At 50.1% G+C, this 21025-nt stretch overlaps 1 protein-coding gene and 1 pseudogene across 1 annotated transcript in view; both read right to left on the bottom strand.

Annotated features, from left to right (window-relative positions):
* The window catches only part of ABCA13 (ATP binding cassette subfamily A member 13), a 319855-nt gene that overhangs the window by 266706 nt on the left and 32124 nt on the right, over positions 1–21025 (bottom strand). Inside the window, exons 4-11 of the mRNA XM_059397601.1 lie at positions 18779–18933; positions 15024–15052; positions 13203–13366; positions 11125–11255; positions 9018–9024; positions 6139–6265; positions 3159–3323; positions 2011–2195 (exon numbers count right to left, since the gene is read on the bottom strand). Coding sequence (XP_059253584.1) covers positions 2011–2195; positions 3159–3323; positions 6139–6265; positions 9018–9024; positions 11125–11255; positions 13203–13366; positions 15024–15052; positions 18779–18933 — 963 coding nt within the window. The remainder of the gene's footprint in view (positions 1–2010; positions 2196–3158; positions 3324–6138; positions 6266–9017; positions 9025–11124; positions 11256–13202; positions 13367–15023; positions 15053–18778; positions 18934–21025) is intronic.
* Positions 10476–10550, bottom strand: LOC132016969 (U4 spliceosomal RNA; annotated as a pseudogene).

The following is a 21025-nucleotide window of genomic DNA, read 5'->3' as shown; positions in this document are numbered from 1 at the left end:
TCCCACCAAGGGCAGTGTGGATGGTAGGAGGATCCAGGGGCGCCGCCGGCAAACGAGGACTAACCTCAGGACGGGCAGGCGGCGTCTAAAATCATGACGACAGCGAGCGCTCAGTGGGACACCCTGAGGGATGCCGGGAGGGGACGCGAGCCCAGGGGCCGAAGCAGGTGTGCACACAGAGGACGGCGCTGGGACCCGAGCCACGGCCGCCCCCACACCGAACGCAGGAAACAAGCTGCTGCGAAAACACGGGATTCACAAGACAAGACTGGATCGGGAGGGTCTGTGCCAGGGGACGTTGGAGGAGGAACCTCGGTGAGCCTGGGGGTGAGTTGAGGAGAAAGAGGTGGATGCCGTGGGAGGCGTGAGACGTGGGAGTCGTGAGAGACTGGGTAGCACTTGTGAGCCGCCACTAAGTGTGGGGTGTCCTCAACCCCGGGGTCTCCCTGCTGGCCATAACAAGGGAGGGGGTGGGTCATTCCTTCCTTAGAGGGGAAGACATGAGGCCACTGGGGGGTGGGGGGGTGTCCCGCATGGAGCCAGCAGCAGACCAAGGGCTTCATAACTGGTAAGGGACTCGGGGGCCACCAAGAAAACCAAGAAATGCCATCAGCATGGGGAGGTGGAAACCCAGGGACCAGAAGTGCACGGGCCACAGACTTGCTTGTTACCCAGACGGCCAAGTGGAGGCCATCTGTATCCCCAAACAGAGGTGGGTGTGGGGAGAAAGGGAGGCTCCAGGGCCCCACGGCTGGCCGGGTGCACACAGTAGCTGCGGGAAGACCCCCCACCTTCCCATCCTGAGTGTGGGCGGAAAGAGAAGCCCGGGCCAGCCACACCTGGTCCTCCAAGGGAGTCTCTCACATCCCTGCTCCCTGGAGGATCTGAGATCCAGAGTGCCCCAGGGCTCTCTGTCGCCCGGGCAGAAGTGGCAGGGGCATGGGAGGTTTGTAAGGTCAGGAAGGTGACCTACTCTATCGCTAGCACCCAGGAGATCTCTAAGATAAAACAGGAAACTAGAACCTTCAAAAGCAAGATCCTCCTTCCTTACCAGGTTCCAGAAAACTCGAGGGCGTTGGAAATGTGTCCAGTTATGAACACACCTGTATGTACATCATGTGTGCCCTGAGAACACGCCCCGACCCCGTGCGATTCTAACGATGCAATTCTCTCTCGTGCTGTGTAACAGCAGGCGATCTGAGGCCCGTGGCTTGAAATGGCCCCTTCGGAGACAATACTGAGACATTCTCTGCTCGCTTCCAAGGAAAGCCTACACCTGAGGCATGTAATGGGGCCAAGTTCCTGCCAAGGGCAGGACCCGCTGAAAAAGACAGCTGAATACTGCAATAGAACCACTCATCAGGAATCCATTCAGCTTATCTCAAAAATGAAGAGGGTCTACATTTCCCCATTTTTGAAGTGTTTCCAGACCTTCTGCAAACAATTCAATGGTGCAAAACTTCAAAACAACCGTAAAAACAGTTTCTTCCATGCGAGTGCCTCCACAATGCTTTTGTTCATTTTAGATCTGAAATCCAGAAGGCTGACCCCCTTCTTGGATATGCTCCCCCACTGGGTTGTTGCCCTCCTCTGAACAGACATAGGGGGACGCCTGGGGTAGGGTGAGGGGTGTTCCAGTGGGTTATGTGTCTGCCCTTGGCTCAGTTAATGATCTCAGGGTCCTGGGTTCGAGTCCTGAATTAGGCTCTCTGCTCGGCGGGGATCCTGCCTCTCCCCCCGCTTGTGCTCCTGCTCTCATTCTCTCTCTCTCTCTCTCTCTCTGACAAACAAATGGGTAAAATCTTTAAAAAACAAATACAGACATGAGTTTGGGGCAAACGATTTGGGACGGTCCCCACGACACCATCCTGGAGTCATCTCCCAGCTACTGACTAGGAAGCCACTGTCTAGCTGTGGTCCTATGAATTCTCCTCTCGCTGTCTTATCACGCGTCCTTAACATTCAGGCTCACGAGCCTAACCAGTAATCAAACAGGAAAGCACGCCTTACATCTTGGGAGATGGGCGGCTGCCGGTGGGGCCATCTGCCGCCACGCTGTCACTCAGGAGGGGAAGCAGAGCCTGCAGAACCTTCACCACCTGCTGTGGCTCCTGCCCTTCCACAGTCGGACCTCGGAGAGCCTCCAGGCTGTGGGCGACCCCAGCGAGCACCTGCTGGAGAACGCCAGGGAGCACCTGTACACGTAGAAAAGGAAACAGTGTTATGAACCATAACCAGTAGACAGGAGAGCGTGTGCATGGGATATAGTAACAGAGTCTTCTAGAGGATGGATGGCCCATGTTTACGATGTTGCCAGATTGAAAGGTCTGTCACGTGCCGTAGGTTTTAATTTCTACTCAGAAACTAAAGATTAGAAATGGCATCAACGGCTGCATGCAGCGTCTCCATTGGGCTCCCTTTTCTCTTCCCTTTGCCCCAGGGCCACGTGCAAAAGAGAAGGCGGGGGCACCTGGGGGGCTCGGTCAATGGAGCATCCGACTCTCGGTGTTGGTTCACGTCGTGATCTCGGGGTTGTGAGATCAGGCCCCATGTCGGGCTCCACACTCGCCCATGAAAGCAGGTAACAGCACCTTTCTCTGTTTCCCTTAAAATGGTTATGGTTTGAGTACGATGCTTCTCGTCAAAGCCAGAGTGAAAGGATAGGCTGAGTGGTGCCCCCCACCTCTAGAGCCCCAGGGGACTGGACCCCTGCTTCCGAATGTCCTAGGTGGTCATCCAAGGAGCCCTGTGGAAACCCCGCATGCCAAAAACACACTATGGCTCTTGTCACGGCCACGTGTGCGTCTCAGAGTAAGACAGGCTTTCTGGGGACATGTGCGGTGAGGCCCCAGCGAGTCGAGGCCAGTGGACACACGCAGGAGAAGGGCACTTAGTGGGCAGGATGTGGGGCTCCCAGGGCTCGTCTCTGGAAAGGACAGCAAGGAAACAGGGAACAGAGTGCAGGGAAAGGGAACAGGTTCTCAGCTTTGTAGCTCCACAGAACCCTCGTCCAACACCACGGGCCACATTTATGCCCTGTGTTACCTGTGTTCCCAAAAAGAAAACAAATGCTATAAAAATCAATAAAATCAGAGTCTGAGAGACGGAGAGGAGAGAGATGGGTGCAGACACACTGAGTGGGTCTCTGCGGAGGGCACCTGCTTGGATGCTTGCAGCCAGTTGACCGCATGCACCAGGTAGTCTGTGGCCTCAGACCAGCGTTGGGGACAGTCTGCGGGGTGACCCTCCAGGACAGCTTCGTCCTCGGGAGTCCGGGACAAGATGGAACATACCATCTGCTCCAAAGCTGCTTCTGTGGGAATCTGCCAAAGAAAGGGAACATCGTTACAAGTCTGCTTTTTTCCAGAATGTTCCCCTCTGAGAATAATACCACAACCTTGGCAAAGGAAGAGCTCAGGGCTTTGCTTGACGGGAGAAGGAACAGGCTGATAAAGGGTCGCTTGTGTGGTCAGTGGAGGGACACCTTCTGGAATGACCTGTTTCAGGATCGTCCGCAAGCAGCGGAAACAGCAGTTTCTCCGGGTCGAGGACATGGGATGAATCAAATACAGCTTTTTCAGTCTCTGGCCAAAAGCAGACAGCGGGCCAGCCCCGTTCACCTGGCACGGGGCACCCAAGAAGCAGCTTTGCCAGAAACATTTTCTCTTCCAGTTACCAAAGGTGGACAAAGTCAGGACAAGTCACACTGGACTTGTGGGTCAGAAACAGTTTGACATTTTGGACCCAAATCTCCCTTATTTCTGTACATGAACTTCTACACACAGTTCTTCTCCTGTAGCTCCGTAAAAATACTTGCATGTGCGTGGGAACGAGCCACGCTCCTGTTACGTGGATTCACAGTAACTGCACACCACGTTCCAGAACCTCTACGGATGGTGACAGCCAAAAGTCATTAATGTCCCACAGCCTCCCTGGAAGCTTCCTTCGGGACGCAGAGAAATGACACTCACTGGTGACTATCACAAAGCCACGGTATCCCGTGAGGGAAACATGGCCCCTTCCCTTCCCACAGGATTCACACGGTCCCTGAGACATGGACACGGTTCAGGCTCCCTGCAATGGCCTCGTGAGGGGTCATGGGGGAGAGAGTACATGGGGGTCCCACAGGGACATGAGCCGTGATGTATCAGTCTTCTCGGCGGGCAGTGGAGAACAGAAGCGGGAGAGATTCCTCTCTTCCAGGGGCAGCACATGCAAAGGCCCAGAGCGGCAGCGCCCACAGTCAGATGGGACCAGGGGAGGCCCTGGGAGGCTCTGCGAATGCTGGAATGCGAGGAGCCTCACGTGGGTGGGGGGCAGGGTGATGGTGGGGGGACGCACTTCTCTGCGTCCCGATGGTGGAGGGCAGGGTGATGGTGCCCCGAGGTGCTCACCTCCGAATCCCCAGAGCCTATGAGTAGGTGTTCCCTCAGCAGGTGGAATTATAGTTGCTGACCAGCAGACTCTGAGAGGGGGAGACCACCCTGGATTATGAACTGAGCCCACCGAAATCACAGGGCTCCTTACACGTGGGAGGGGAAGGCAAATGCTGTGTGAGAAAATACCCCATCACCACTGCCCTGAGGGGAGAGGAGCCCGGAGCCAGGGCATGCAGCTGCTTCTAGAAGCTAAGAAGGGAAGGAGAATGCACGCCCTGGAGCCTACAGAGGAACACAGACACCCTGATTTGAGCCCCCGGACACCCATTTGGGACGTCCGACTTCCAGAGCTATGCCGTCGTAACTGTGTGTTGTGTGGGACCACCAGGCTGGCAGAAATGTGTCCCAGCAGCCAGGGGAGCCTCGGACCTGTGACATGTGCTCTGCGCCCTTCCCAACCATCGCCCTCATAATTCTAATCTTTTTTAAGATTTTATTTACATATTTGACAGAGGGAGCTAGAGGCAGAGCAGGTGCAGAAGCAGGGGGAGCAGCAAAGGGAGAGGGAGAATCAAGCTCCCCACTAAGCAGGGAGTCCAATGTGGGACTCGATCCCTGAACCCTGGGATCATGACCGGAGCCAAAGGCAGACGCTTAACCCACTGAGCCACCCAGGCCTCCCTGGAATTCTAATCTTGAAATACTTACCATTCTAAAGTAAAGGTTCTGTGTAATGTGATGCAAACTATATTCCAAAATAATGAGAAAGCAGGTCCTAAGTCTAGAGAAAGCCAAGTAGCATCAGCCCCCTGGCTTTCCCCCGTGCCCACGACAGGTGCCACGGGGCCCAATTCCAAGTCCCACGGGAGGTCAGCGGTTAATGAACTGGTGCCAGGTGCAGGAGGAGCCCAGGAACCCACCCCTCCTGGCCAAGCCTGAGACCCACTGGCAGAAGGAATTTTCCAGACACACAGCTGTTAGCAGCAGCAGCTGGCGGAGGCCAGCGGCTGACCCCCAAACTCACAGCACCAACTGGTAACCCAGAAGTGAAGAGCAACTGTGCACACACACATAGTGGCTATGAGAATGTGAGAAGGGCCAGCTGGGAAACACCAGGTGCTGGACCTCGGAGAAGTGAGCAAAACCCACACCCTGGGCACAGAACAAGACCCAAGCCAAAGAGTGTGGGTCTTGCCCAAACGTCCGACCCCTCGACCCCAACCAGCAAGGCTCTCACCCTGGAGGGATCCGTGCAGCCAACGGAGACAGGTGCACGGTTTCCGGACCCTGCCCCATGCAAAGCAGGAGTGCTGGCAAACACACGGGAGTGACGAAGGAAAGGCGCAGAAAGAGCCTTCTAGAACCTCAGGAGTAGCAGCGGCGAGCTGGGTCTCCAGGGGTCAGCTCTTCCAACTCCTTTAGTTTATTCAGTTTGAAAAGGGAGGCTCCTATCTGGTGAGCCCCCCCAGCTCCTGCCCCTCGCTCCCGCCCTGACCCCTTATAGGGACCGAGAGAGAGAATGACTGTGACTAATTATTCTGTTACTTCCAAACCACCTCTGGGGCTGGGATACAATGACCAGGTAAGAGGAAGGGAGACTTCTAGAAGGGCCAGACCGATCCAGGCGGCTCCGAGGCTCGCAGAGGACTCCCTGTCCTGCTGCGTCCTCCACCCCTTCGCGCACCCTCCCCAGGAGCACCCTCAGAGGAACACTCTCGAGGGGGAACCCCACAGAGTGAGAAGCCTCAAGCGAGCGTACCTCCTGAAATTCCACGGAGTAATTCAGGATTTGCTCTGCGTGAAGGTCATCGAAGCCAAATCGGGATCTGAGGTCAGCCTGGACCTTCTGTGGGTCCCACACCAGCTCCCGCAGGGACAGGTTGTATCTGGACCCTGCAAGGCAACCAAAGAGTGACGATAATGTGTAATGTTTGTAATTAAGTTAAGGTGACAATAGTGAGTCAGTTGAAGCGGAAACAGTGGGACGCACGATTCAGAGCGTGGCGCCTCGTTCACTCCACCAGGAAAAGCAAGTGGAGACCAGATGCTCTCCAGGCACTCAGGTTGGAGAAGCAAACAGAAGTGACCACGGGATGCCTCGCAGCTTGGTAGGGTGGCCCACGGCCTTCGTATTCATGACTGCAGAGTTTCCAGAAGGAATATGACAACGTATTTCAAGAGCTTTATGAAATTCCAATCACCGAGCCCAATAATTACACTTTCAAAAAATCCTTCTCGAGAAGCCTAACCAGATGCATGAAGAAGAAGTAATGTACAACACAACGCTATGGCACTGGTCTTACACTGAGTCAGTACTAAAACCTGCGAAGCGTCTAGCACGGGGGAAAAGGATAAATGGCAGTAAATTCACAGCAGAAAATACCGCCCCCTTTAAAACCACATTTCTGGGGCGCCTGGGGCGCTCGGTCAGTTGAGCATCTGGCTCTTGATTTCAGCTCAGGCCATGGTCTCAGGGCCATGGGATCGAGCCCTGAGTCACCTCCGTGCTCTGCGAAGAGTTTGCTAGTCCCGCTCCCTCTGCTCCTCCCCTGCTCTACCTCTCTCTCAAATAAATAAATTAAATTAAATACTTTTTTAAAAAATAAAAATAAAACCGCATTCCTGAAAACTACTTAAGGCCACAGATAAAATTTCCCTTAAAAGAATTAATCAAGGTATAAAACTCATTGGGACCCAAAGAACCCAGCAACACTCCCTGGAAACAGCACATACAGAATATAATTCCAAATCCCCCCCTCCGAGTTTTGACATAATCTTTGTGGCCATGGCCTGGCGATTGCAAACCTAAAAGCTTATAAATTCCAAGGTGAGACTTCCTCTGAAATCCCAGCAGTGAGACAGTGTTCAGATCGTGAACCACAAGCCTCTCCTAGGCATCCACACATGCAAAGGACCACAAAACCATTCTCACTTGTGTGACCTCTTGGTACCCTTATTTTTTTCTAAGTTCTTATTTATTTACTTGAGAGAGAGAGACAGAAAAAACACAAGCAGGGGGGAGCAGCCGGCAGAGGGAAAAGGAGAAGCAGGCTCCTCACCGAGCAGGAAACCCAACATGGGGCTCAATCCCAGGACCCCGGGATCATGACCTGAGCCAAAGGCAGGTGCTTCATCGACTAAGCTCCCCAGGCTCCCTCTCTCAGTACCCCTAAATTAATACTGTGGTTCTCCAGGAAGGACATAGTTCTGCCACTTACAAAAGGCCCAGCCCTGGGGGACTTTAGGAAGGCATCGTAGATGGGGCAGATCCCAGAAATCTGAGACCCCTTGCTATTAGTCTAGCTGTCTATGCATAAAGGGGACAAGGTCTGGTTCTATGGTTTTATTTTAATTTTAATATTTATTTATTTACTGAGGGGGAGGGGCAGAGGGAGAGACAATCCTAAGCAGACCTCGCACTGAATGCAGAGTCCAACGTAGGGCTCGATTGCAAGACCTCGAGATCAACACCTAAGCCAAAACCAAGAGTCGGAAACTCAACAGACTGGGCCAACCCAGGGCTCCTGGTTCTGAGATTTTAAACTGGCATTTATTGTGTGTCAAAGAGGCAGTCCCTAGGCTAGGACTTTTCCTGGACAAGTCTTGCTAAGTTCCCCACAACACACCAGGTAGGTGTAATAACTACCCTCTTCTGGGGGAGAAGGAAGCAGACTGGGAGTCATATGATCTCACACCTCTGGCTTTAGTCATGACTCAAATCCAGATCTGAGCCCTGACCCTGCGTGGTAACCATTAAACTCTGCTGCTCTCAGAACGTATTAGGGTTATGCACAGAATTCCAGAAGGGAGGGGAAAATAGTGACACCAGTCACTGAGGGGTATCAAACTATAAAATCATTCTAGGGGCACCTGGGTGGCTCAGTTGTTAAGCGTCTGCCTTCAGCTCAGGTCATGATCCCAGAGTCCTGGGATCGAGCCTGGCATCAGGCTCCCGGCATCAGGCTCCCTGCTCCGCGGGGAGTCTGCTTCTCCTTCTTCCTCTGTCTGCTGCTCCCCCTGCTTGTGTTCCCTCTCTCATTGTCCCTCTCTCTGTAAAATAAATAAAATCTTTTTTAAAAAATCAATGAACCTTGGAACACTGAAAAAAATTAAATTAAATTAAATAATAGTAATCATCATCATTCTAGAACAATGAGAAACATAGGGCTTGACACTCGCTGCTGGACAGCAGAGCTCAGATCACAGGAATTCACAAGTTTAGTGAAGCACGTGCCTGGGCCCTTGACCCCAAGTCACTGACAGGGCGCATTCCTCCCCTTCCCACACCGTGATCTGCTCATTAGCCAAAGGTACTTTTCTTGGACACAAGAGAAAGAGGATAATTTTTAGTTGCCTTGAGATGCTTCGTCATAATGTTTCTCAGCTCTGACTCCCTGGCAACTGAAAAAATAGCTTATTTTAATGACATTCTTAGCTGTACTTATAGTTCCAGTTATAAGGTGAATAGATTGTTGTAATTTGGATCATGTACGAATACTTGAGCTTCCTAATGAGTCTTGCCACCACAGACATCACCAGGGAGGTTCCGTTCTGAGGGTAAGGACTGCTGGTTCCCACTGGAGAAGAAGCAAATTCGACATTAATAACTAGTCTTTCCTCTTGTAGATCCCAGAGGACAGGGGCTCTCCTTCCCAGGATGAACTCCTCCCTATGCTAAGCCACCAGAAACAAGAAGAACCTGAGTGTGACTGGGGGGGAGAGAGGGTGTCATATCAGGTTGTTCCAAGGAACCAGAAAAGTCTGGGAGAGGTAGAAATCTGTGGATAACCACCTCTTGACATAGGTCAGGAGACAGACTTCAAGAGTTAGCAGCAGGCAGAGAACATGATCCTGGGCTCCTGGCCCCAGGTCTGCCTGCCTGCCCCCCAGTCTGGCCCTCACATCTGTGCCAGGAACGTCTGTCCACAATGCTGGTCCAAAAGCTGCCCCAGCATTCTTCTGTGATCTGGCTCAGGATACTTTCTGGATTACCCCCTGCCATTGCCCACTGCCCCAAACACAATGGGCATAAAACACACACAGCTCTTGCCAAAGCCAGGAACTTCATGCACAGTTCTTCCTGGTAGTGCTCCCTTGTGTCTTTGATGAACTAGAACTCATCTTTCAGAACCTCTCCTCAACGCTTTTCCTAAGAGGCCAGATCCCTACTCTGTGGGCTTTGTTTTTTCTTTATTGAAGCATCTCTCTCCTGTACTAAGCAGGACCTCCCTGAGAGCAAGAACCATGTATTACTCCGTTTCTTATTCCCTCTCCTAGGACAATGTTTGGTTCATAGGAAGTACTCAGTACATGTTTATTGAAGGTGTGGGTGGATGGATTGGTGGATCGGTGGGAATGGATGTGTGGATGGATGAGTGGGTGGGTGGGTGGATAGATGAATGGATGGGGGTGTGTGGATGGGTGAGTAGATGGATAGATTGATGAATGAATGGATATATGGATGTACGAATGGATAGATAGATGGATATGTAGATAGATGGCTGGGTGGGTGTATGGGCAGATAGATGAATGGATGGATGTGTGGATGGGTGGGCAGGTGGATGGATGAGCAAATGAATGGATGTTGAGATGGATGGATGGATCGATGGATGGATCGATGGACGGACAGATGGGTGAGTGGTGGTGGATGGATGATTACGTGGTTGAATGATGGATAGCTGAGTGTATGAATCCTAACTCCACTGTCCGTTCCCTTGAATTTCCCTTACAGAAAGAGATAGAAATAGAGAAATAGGAAGAGAAAATTAAAACATTCAGGTCCAGTTGGCAATTGAAGAACTAATACCCTGAACGGAGAGTAGAGGAGTGGCGAAGGGGGAGCTGAGAGTTGGGAAAGTGGGAGATACTGGTCAAAGGGTACAGACTTAGTCATAAGGTAAGTAAGTTTTAGAGATCTAATATACAGCATGGTGACTACAGTTACTAATACTGTATCATATGCTTGAGATTTGCTAAGATGTCTTCAGTGCTCTCACCAAAGGGGAGGTAACTCACTGTGGGAGGAGAGAAATGGGCTCATTAACTCCACTGTGATAACAACTGCAACAACGTACGCATGATGTCTCAAACCATCACATTGTACACTTTAATTAGCAATAATCGTGCCTCGGATAAACCTCATTGGCTATGATACTGCCACTGCGCAAAGCTACATTGTACACTTTAAACCAATGCCATTTTAAAGATGCCTGGCTGGCTCAGTGGAAGAATGTGGGACTCTTGATCTCGGGGTTGTGAGTTCAAGCCCCACGTTGGGTGTAGAGGTTACTTACATAAATAAAACTCTAAAAAACATATTAACGGGGTTTGTCTGTTTGGGCTTTCCAAGTCTACATCCATCTGACTTTCTATTTTTCAAATATTTTTTTTTCCAAATAGGAGCAGAGGAGAGAGGAAAGATTCAAATCACAGAACCAATGACAGGTCTAACCTTCAAGGACATCAAATAAAAGAATTTTAAAAATCAATCATTTTTTACTTAAAAATAACCCATTTATGAGCAGTGGCCACAGAGTTTCAACAACAATAGAAAGTCAAATTCTGGTTTGAATTCCAAATTTTCAGTCTACTTCCACCTTTTAGAAATAGGAACCATGGTTTCCTTTCGGCGTTTGACATTTTGATTAAATCGTTTTTTGAACAGTTTTGGAGCTCTGCGGTGGCTATTGACGAATGTGACCAGGGAAACACATGGAATCCCACACGAGCTCTCGAGTACACATACCAGCGGCGGCCATCCCGTGCTCCTGCAGAAATGTCAGCGTCGAAATGGTCACGTTCAGCACGATTTCAGAAACCGTGGAGAAAGTGTGGTTGAGGGGCAGCCAGTCTAAATCTTCCAAAGCTGCCAAGGAACTGGAACCAAAAGAAAACCAAAGTAAAGTGAGTGGGCTTTGCAAACTGAGGGCAATGGACCCAGAATTACTTGTGACCCGGCAGCCAGGTCCCAGCCCTTTGCAGGATGTGGACAGACCATGGACTTACCAGCTCTCAGCGTGGCTTCAAATGTGGCCCTGACTCCCTAGACTAGGGACCGATGATTCTGACAGCCAGCAAGGCCAGCCGGGGTGCAAGGTATCATCACCTCTACAAAGCACGTGGTCAGACACCCTCACTGCTTTGAGCTCAGGTCATCAGTCTGAACTCTGGAGGTCCCCTTCTAGAATAGCGAGCCCCCCAACCCCCCACTGTCTGAACCCATGCATCTCAGGATGTCAGGGGCACCATCAAGGGTCAGCAACCGGTTTCACAGAACAAGGGGCTCTGGGGAGACCGCGTATATATTGCGTTCACGTTATTCTTTAAATACCGAAACGTTGTATTTTATAAGTAACTATATTAAGTCTAATTATAAATAGTAAGCCTGTAAACTAGAAAATCCATATGTCTAAATCTTAGCAGCAAGAGACCAGCAACATATAAGCTGTGCATCAGACAGGATACTTCCCTGCAGCTTCCCCTTCAGGAACGTCTCGCACGGTGTCCCCGTGTGATGAAGGGTCTCATGATGACAAGACAGACCGTTAATAAATGATCAGCCTGCCCGATACCACATCCTTTCTTCTTTGTAAGGCTTTACTTATTTATTTGACAGAGAAAGAGCGAGCGCACAAACAGGGGGAGCAGCAGAGGGAAAGGGAGAAGCAGACTCCCTGCTGAGCAGAGAGCCTGATGCAGGGCTCCATCCCAGGACCCTGAGATCATGACCTGAGCCAAAGGCAGAGGCTTAACCCACTGAGCCACCCAGGCACGCTGCAAATACTTATTTCTAAATCAAATGCCAATTTTCTTTTTTTTTAAAGGATGATAGTTGTTTTTTGTGTGTTTTTAGTTGAAGTAGAGGTGACTGCATGAGGACTTTCCTGACCTTGCGTCACCGAATACAGAAATAAGATTAACGCTGGAGCTGACATGGCTCAGCAAGCGTCAGCGATACGCTCTGATCTCAAACTCTGTCTCTCTCCGGAGGGCCCAGTCACCGCCCATGCTAACACATTCAAGGCCCAGAGAGCAAGGACAACTGCGAAAACGCACCCACTATATTCAAATATATGACTTGTCAGTCAGACCCACAGACTGTCAAAACATGCCCCATTGTCCTCTGTTGACTGATAGGCCTTCATAAGAACGTGGAAAGTCATGTTCAAATTTAGAATTTTCTGAACTCGGGGCACCTGGGGGGCTCAGCCTGTAGAGCCTCTGCCTTCCACTCAGGTCATGGTCTCAGGGTCCTGGGATTGAGGCCCACACTGGGCTCTCTGCTCGGTGGGGAGCCTGCTTCTCCCCTCTGCCCCTGCCCCTCCCCAACTCATGCTCGATCTCTCTCTCTCTCTCTTTCATTCACTCTTGCTCTCTCTCAAGTAAATAAGAAAAATCTCAAAAATCAAATAGCAACCATTAAAAATGATCATTTGAAGAGGCCCCTGGCTGGCCCAATCAAGGGAGCACTGCCCACAGCACTGTAAGTTCAAGCCCCACCATGGGCAGAGGTTACTTAAAATGAAAATCTTTAAAAACAATCACCATAATAAAAATGATCGCTTGAAGACAATGGGAACGTATGAAAAGTTCATGATGAAATGTTAAGTTGCCAAAATCTGGACAACATGACTGCCCTTGTATAAAATATCTGCACCAGTAGACCAAGAATGGACACAGAGAGCCATCTCAGGGTGCCGGGATTCCCAATCACTTTCTTGAATGGAACAAGAGATCAGCCAGACACACAGATGTCCCCATAAAAGAGCGAGGAGAAGAAAGCCAGCACACCTATCATGGGGTAGATTCCTCTTTTGCACTTACTTCAAAGCCGCCTGGAGGAGGTGTGCCCCGCCACGGAGACGGTCTTCCAGGCAGATGTTGTTTGTGTACAATCTTGGCAGAAGAAGTAGAAACTTCCAGATGTGGGGCTGCTGGTGGAGCTTTTCCAGTTTTGAGATCACCTCCTCGGTCTTATTGAGATCCATCTGTGAGGAAAAAGCACCGAGAGTTCCCCCTTCGGTGTCGTTCACAACTGAAGAAACAGTGGGGCTGGGTTGGCTTCCAGAACCTCAGCAGACGGAGACGCGGGCCTGGCGCACCACCGCTTTGAACAGACAAGGTTTGAGGATCATCCCTTTGGGTTGGGATTTTAAATATTGGGAGGCTGTGGACTTCACAGAGACAGAGAGGTACGGGTCTGTTTTTGTCACAAGCTATGTCATCGTCTATGATCTTGAGACTTGGAAATATATGATTAGTTGTTCAGACAGAAACGGAAATGGACCCCCTGCTGCTCCCCCGCAGCAGAACGCAACCCTAATGGAAGCGCAGCGTGAACAATTAAATCCCAGACTCCGTCTGCACGAGATCCCCATCCCGCCTTCCCCCACCACTGTGGGTCATGGCCCCACTGTACAGCCTTGGTCTGGAGGAAGGAAAATAAAAAATCACAGCTAAAAGAACATCCCAGCAATACAGCCAGGGAATAAGAAACTACAGACCAGATTTCTTTCTCCAGGATTTAAAAAAAAAAAAAAAATGAGGGGCACCAGGCTGGCTCAGTTGGAAGACCAGGCAACTCCTGATCTCAGGGGTCATGAGTTCAAGCCCCAGGTATAGAGATTAGAAATAAATAAATAAACAGGCAAATAAACTAACTTCAACTTTTACAAAAAATGAGACTGGGGGCGCCTGGGGGGCTCGGTTGTTAAGCGTCTGCCTTCAGCTCAGGTCATGATCCCAGGGTCTTGGGACTGAGTCCTGCCTTGGGCTCCCTGCTCTGTGGGGAATCTGCTTCTCCCTCTGCCCTCTGTTCATGCTTGCTCAAACAAATAAATAATTTTTTTTTTAATTTTTAAAAAATAAAATAAATTTAAAAAGTGAGACTGCAGGTTAAGAATTTAAAGTGTGTGTTTCAGTGGGTAGATGTGGGAAGGGCTTCCTCCCGGGGAAAGGTGTGTGGGGAAGGGGGGACTGGCTCCATCTCACTGAAGCCGTAAACCAGCTACTTTAAACACAAGCCTGTAAGCAGGGCAGGGAAGGTCGGGTGCCAGGCAGGACTGAGATGGGTGTGTGGGAAAAAGGGGAAGAAAATGCATCTTCCAACAGCATGGCCGGCTTGGTCAGAAGGCACCCATCTGCGCCAGCATGTAGTGCAGAGACTCTGGAACATTCTAGATGCCTGAGCTTTCCATACCACAAACTAGCTATGGCAAAGCGAACACCGAGCAGGTGGGCCTCCAGAACATTCCTGAGCCAGCATGCTCCCCCAGGGGAGTCACACCCCAACCCCCAGTGTCATCTCTGGGAAAACAGGCCCAGGTCTGGGCTCAGCAGGCCCAGCCCAGAGTCTCGCTTGAGAAAATCAAACTGCGCCTTGCAACCCATGTCTTGAGGGACTCTGGCTGTCTCAAATACAGTGCTGCTGAAAACACACCATTGGAAAGAAGAGTTTGGGGACCTCTGGCCGGTTCAGCCAATGGAACATGCAGCTCTTGATCTTAGGGTCATGAGTTCAAGCCCCATGTTGGTCGTGGGGATGACATAAAAGGAAAAGTATTTGAAAAATAAAATAAAAACCAGTGCTTTGAACTTAACCACCAGGTCTCTGGAGACTAAGCTTCAAACGTTTAAGATACTTACGGCTAAGAAACTGGAGCTTGGAGAAGAATCTGCAATAAAAGAGATTTCAGGTGTTAGTTCAGAGAGCAGTCAAGCATTGGCCAGCCCTGCTTTAGTTCTAAAACCAAGGCGGCTATCATGAATCCTGGCCCCAACCTTGAGGACACCCACACAGGGGAGCAAGTCTGAAGGACATGGTCACTGTGGATTTGCAAAGCAAGAGAGAATTGATTGGGTACCCAGGAAATGACTCAACGGGTCAAGCAAACCTCAGTCATGGGCCAACAAAGTATTGATTACTCTATCAATTTCTATCGATTGATTACTCTTTCGATTTTTTTTAAAGTATTACTATTTTATTTTTTATTTTGTTGAATACACATTTCTTTCACTGGCAGTCCAGATGAACAAGTATACAAAGGAAATATTTAAATTTTGCTTTTGGCAGATGTCAAGATAAACTGTGCAGATTAAAATGCCTCAATTTAACCTGAAGAAATGGTTTTGAATCATACAAATTTTTAAGAAGAAAAATAAAGACTGTCCAAAGGGATTCTCCTAGCTTATAACACATTTCCAGAATAACTCTCAAAAAAAAAAAAAAAATTCAAAAATACTCATTGACTACTTTAAAAATAGGTCAATACCATATAGCTTTATGAAATAACTTCTAAAATTTATATTTTTTTATTTAAAAAGGACCCCAAGTTTTAAATAAACCGCTAGCAATATAATTTTCCTCACTTAAAAGTGCATATCTCTGAGGGTGGGACATACATACTTTTTTTTTTTTTTAAAGATTTTATTTATTTATTTGACAGAGAGAGATGACAAGCAGGCAGAGAGGCAGGCAGAGAGAGAGGAGGAAGCAGGCTCCCTGCTGAGCAGAGAGCCCGACCTGGGGCTAGATCCCAGGACCCTGGGATCATGACCCGAGCAGAAGACAGTGGCTTAACCCACTGAGCCACCCAGGCGTCCCAATACTTTTTGAACAAATAATGATTTTTACAAATTTTTAACACACACACACACACAAAAATTACTTAAAATATTTTTAAGGGGGAAAAGAGTTTTCACCAAAAGTCATCTTTAAATAGACTGCGGTAGATGAGACTGTTCCTTTTTTTGTTTTTTAAACCATCAGAATTCTCAATGAGATGCTTTGGCAGAGTTTTAAGACATATCATGGTCTCTACCAAGTGACACTGACATTAATGATGTCAGGCATTTTGAGTACTCAGGACAAGTACTTGGGCAGGACAAGAAAGATAAAGAAAAAACCTTGAAGAGACCAAGAAGAACATAGTTATGTTTTTTTCAGATTCTCTGTGGAGTCACAGTGGGACACGGTCAGAGAGGCACAGACCGGTCTCTGCTCCGGCATTTCTGGAGTGACACAGTGACAGGACATCCTTTGTTATACCGGGTCTTGGTCCCCAGCCCTTGACAGGAGAACCTGTAAGACTTTGGGAATTTCTGGAATGATAAGAGTGTCTTTGTGTGCTAATGAGATGCCTGGGGGCTGCCCACCGCCCCCCCCCCCCCCCCGGCATAGGGCCAGGAGAGGAGCAGATCCCCCGAGAAAGACCATGATTCGAGAGCTGAGACTTTTTGGGCCCCACTCCCTTGACATCCAGGGTGGGAAGAGGGCTGGAGGCTGAGCTAATCACCAATGACCACTGAGTTCGTGAGGTACACCAACCTGATGTACCACCAGAACCACCAAAAAACCCCGAAAGATGGGGTTCGGAATGCTTCTGGTTCGTAAACATATTGACAGGCTGGGAGGTGGCCCGGCCCAGTTCAACGGGGACAGAAGACCCTTCCGGGTCTCTGCCTATATACTTAATTCAGGGGTCCCTCTGAACCCTGTATAATATAAAAAAACAGTAAAGGGGCACCTGGGTGGCTCAGCCGGTAAAGTCTCTGCCTTTGGCTCAAGTTATGATCCCAGGGTCCTGGGATCGAGTCCTGCATCAGGCTCCCTGCTCAGTGGGGAGTCTGTTTGTACCCCCACTTCCCACTTGTGCTCTCTCCCTCTCTCTGACAAATAAATAAAATCTTTAAAAAAAAAAAAAAAAAAGTAGTAAACCAGCTAGAGTTCTATGGGCTGTTCTAGCAAATGAATCAAACCCCAGAAGGGGTCTGTAGTCACATCGAACAAAACTGGGTACCTGGGACCCACGACTTGGAATTGGGGGTCTGAAGTGGGGCGGTTGGCGGACAGAGTCCCTACCCGTGGGGTATGAGTCACGCCAGGTGGTTGTGTCAGAACTGAATTAAATGATAGGATGCCCCTGGAATCCCCCTGGAGTGACAGGCCCATACGCCCGTGTCGGGAAGTATCACCTATGAAGACACAGGTTTTCTCTGGCGGGTGCGTCGGCCTTTATGAAAAGTGGCTCAAACAGCAAGGAACTGGAAACAAAGTGGAGATAGAAATTCTTGTTAAAAAGAAAAAACTAGTTCTTGGGGTGCTTGGGTGGCTCAGTCGGTCGAGCATCGGACTCCTGATCTTGCCTCAGGTCTTGAGCTCAGGGGGTGGTGAGTTCAAGGCCTGCACTGGGTTCCACGCTGGGCGTGGAGCCTACTTTAAAAAAACAAAAACAAAACAAAACAAAAAGACAGTTCTCTGTTTCCAGAATACAGAAAACCTCACTTGAACACCACATTTTATAAAAGCAGAATGATCTCGCGACAGTTCCTAATAGAAGAACGCCATCACTTGGTCTCTGAAGGGCTCTGGTCTCCTGAGGATGCGTTTGGGTCCGTTGTGAAACCAGCCTGGCCTTGCCCGGCCCTGGACGAGGGCTGCTTTCTCTCTCAGAAATAGCACCTGGTGTCACCTCGCTGTCCGTTTTCCAGTCATGCTCTTGATCCTGCCCCCTTGTATATAATCCGTGAGAAGACACCAACTCTATAAAGAGAAGCCCTGGAGGCGGGTCCTGAGGGTCTCCAGACTTCACCAGGGAAAACCCCGGGTGGAGGAAGTGGTCAACTTGAATTTCAGGTAAACAACGGATACTTTTCACTCTAAGTACATAATCTTGGAGACAGGCTTATCCTAAAAACCTGTTCACGGTTTCCCTGAAATTCAAATTTAGTTCAGCTAAAATTTAATAGCGGAGGGCGGGATACTATTTAAGGGAGCGGGGTCGTGTAGGTGGGCTGGGGCTCCAGCTCGCTGTTCAAGCTGACAACCATGGCGGGCTTAGGGCCAGGAGACAGGTGGCCTCTCACGGCCCACGCCTCCCTGCTGGTGATCCAGGCTCCAGCGGCTCTGTATCTGATTCTCCGTCTCTGTCACTGATTCATAAATAAGAGTCAGGGCCTCCTAGGATGTAGACACACTTCATAAGGCACAGACCTATCTGGCCCCATAACCCGAAAGATCTGTCAAGCAAGATAACCCTCCAGGACCTTAAAGCATCACTGTGTTGAAAGGCCCATCCAGCTCAGCCCCGGGGAGGGGATGAATCGGGAGAACGTGCGCACGTGCTTGTGTGCAGGGGACATGCAGGGAGACAGCACAGCAAGGACGGCTTGTAACCTCTCCAAAGGTTGCACCCGCTCAGGGCGCCTTCCCAGGCAGGAAGTGGTAGACACGTGGCCTCTCAACGAGCCCCGGGGGCTGGGCCTCCCACACGGAGAGCGGACCTCTTTCCCACAACCCCACAACCTGATGCCATGAGGCAAACTCAGGTGTAAACAGGACGTGAAGGACCTTCTGGGTGCTCGGCCTCCGTGAGCCCGTGTCTGGGTAGAGACTGACTTGCCTGGAGACTTGGATCTTTCTGCCCACAGTTCCTGTAGGGTTTTTGCCTTGTCCAGGATTTCACAAATTTCCTTGGCAAGGTCCTGTATCTCCTCCAGGAAGGCCAGGTCGTTGACCTTCTCGCGATGGCCATTTGCAGCCTGGAACCTAGACGAACTTTAAATAAGTGGAATGAATATCACAAGATTGCTTCACACACAGTCCCAATTCTTGGGCATTTTTCAGATTCTTGAGACCTAGCGCAAATGCGCTCTTGACCAACCTGGCACGCGTTTAGGCCTCCACCACCTACCCTGCAGAGCTCTCTCTCCGAGACCTTCGTCCCAAAGGGAAATGATCATTTTACAAAAATCTCCAGCAGCAGGAGATGAGACAGTCCATCATCCGTGATGCTCAACCCTGTGTCTGTGTATTAGCGGTTCCCCGTGTCTGGTTTACGTGGCAAGTGCCACGTAAACCAGCACATCCTGGGACAAGCATCGCTGGGGATGACAGAGCCTCTTTTCAATTCCAGAAGAATGGCTGTGGGGTGTAGGCAGGGTTCAGGAGCATGGAGTGGAAGCGGACTACCAGGCTTTGGAGATAGAGAGGTGGAGACGCACATCCCCCTGGAAGGGGACTGAGAGGATATGGAAAGAACCCCCTGGGGAGTGCGATGCCACACCCCTTTTATTCTCTGTATCTCTGAGGCATTGACCCCCGGGGCCTTGCTGACTGCTGCCAACTCCCTCCAAGGGTGACCCAATTCTTAGAGACAGCAAAGGGCTCGCCAGGGAGGGATTTCCACGTCGGCACATCTTGCACACCTGATAGGACAAATCTCAGGTGTGAAGACAGGAGCTTTGGGGCGAGGGAATAATGCAAGACATCTACGGTAGCAGTGGGAAGGGGGTCTCCACCCAGGACAGCAAGACACCTGTGCAGGGACATGGGGTGTCTCTGAGGCCCCGTGGACACCAGGACCGAGGCCAGAGAACCCTTTCCCCAGGGGGTGGTGTTGGGGGAGGGGGTAATGGTCTGCCGTGAGGAGGAGGTCTGCAGGGAGCTGGATATTTAAGCCTCTGTCCCATTTTCGGTTAGGATGTTCACAGTCTTCTCTCCTGAGGTTTTAAACACAGTATCCCTTCCCTTTGTCACATTTGGGAGAAATAAGCCCTTGGGTGTTTTTAGTTACCTCTGACTTTATTTTCGCTTTGAGTAATCTCACCGCTAGCAGACAACAGACGTAAAATACATAAGCAATACCATCCATCAGAGCAGTGACCTCAGCGGAAAACGCCAGGACACATCTCAGAAGAGTCACACGCATAACCACACGTGCTTTGAAGGAGGGTCCCCTTGACCTCAACAGCGGGGCCCTGGAAGGCGAGTCCCGCGGGGACGGTCAGAGTGGAGGCCCCCAGAAGTTCCAGACACAGATGTGCATGGACTAATGTCGTGCTGGGAAAACGCACACCATGCAATTCTTCTTGGAAAATGAGAGCAAATTGCTATCCTATCCTCTTCTTAACCTTACGTATCTCACCTACGGCAGGAAAGAGGGTTTTCTGACTAACTTATTAACTAGTAAATAAAAGAGAATTCTTCTCACCATCTTTGGAATCTGCACTGACCATCCGGTCTACAGAGAGTCTCCAATTCAGTGGGAACTTATTTTTAATCAATAAGACACAGCAGATTTAAAATAAGAAATCATTTCACAAACTGCTAGGTGTGTGTTGTGACCAGGTGTCCAATCACAGGCAGTGTGTCCAAGGCAAAGAAAAATTAAAAATCGGGGACATGTTTCCTGACCAGGAAGTGGCAGAGCTCGTTAGATCATGACTGGGCTTGCATGACCCCAGCCACGGTCATGTAACCTTAATAAGGTCAGAACAGATCCAACCAACACTGACCGGTGGATAAAACCAATTCAAGGTCTTTAGGGTCAAGGTCCACTTAGACACAAAGAAATGAGGCCCAGAGAGTCAAAGTGGGTTTGCTGAAAGCGAGCACAGTGACACAGCTGAGCCAGGACCAGACCCTCCCAGCCATGCACTCGCCGTCACCTGTCACCTGTCACTGACACCCCACAGGAACCTCACCTGTTAAAGGGCGCCCTTCACCTCCAGTGGGTCAGAATTCTAAAAGCCCAAGAAAGCACTTATCAGGGGCGCCTGGGTGGCTCAGTGGGTTAAGCCGCTGCCTTCGGCTCAGGTCATGATCTCAGGGTCCTGGGATCGAGTCCCGCATCGGGCTCTCTGCTCAG

This window comes from Mustela nigripes, chromosome 4, assembly GCF_022355385.1.
Source record: "Mustela nigripes isolate SB6536 chromosome 4, MUSNIG.SB6536, whole genome shotgun sequence".
NCBI lineage: Eukaryota > Metazoa > Chordata > Mammalia > Carnivora > Mustelidae > Mustela > Mustela nigripes.
The sequence above is the reverse complement of the archived record's forward strand: the minus strand, read 5'-3'. Positions and strand labels throughout refer to the sequence as shown.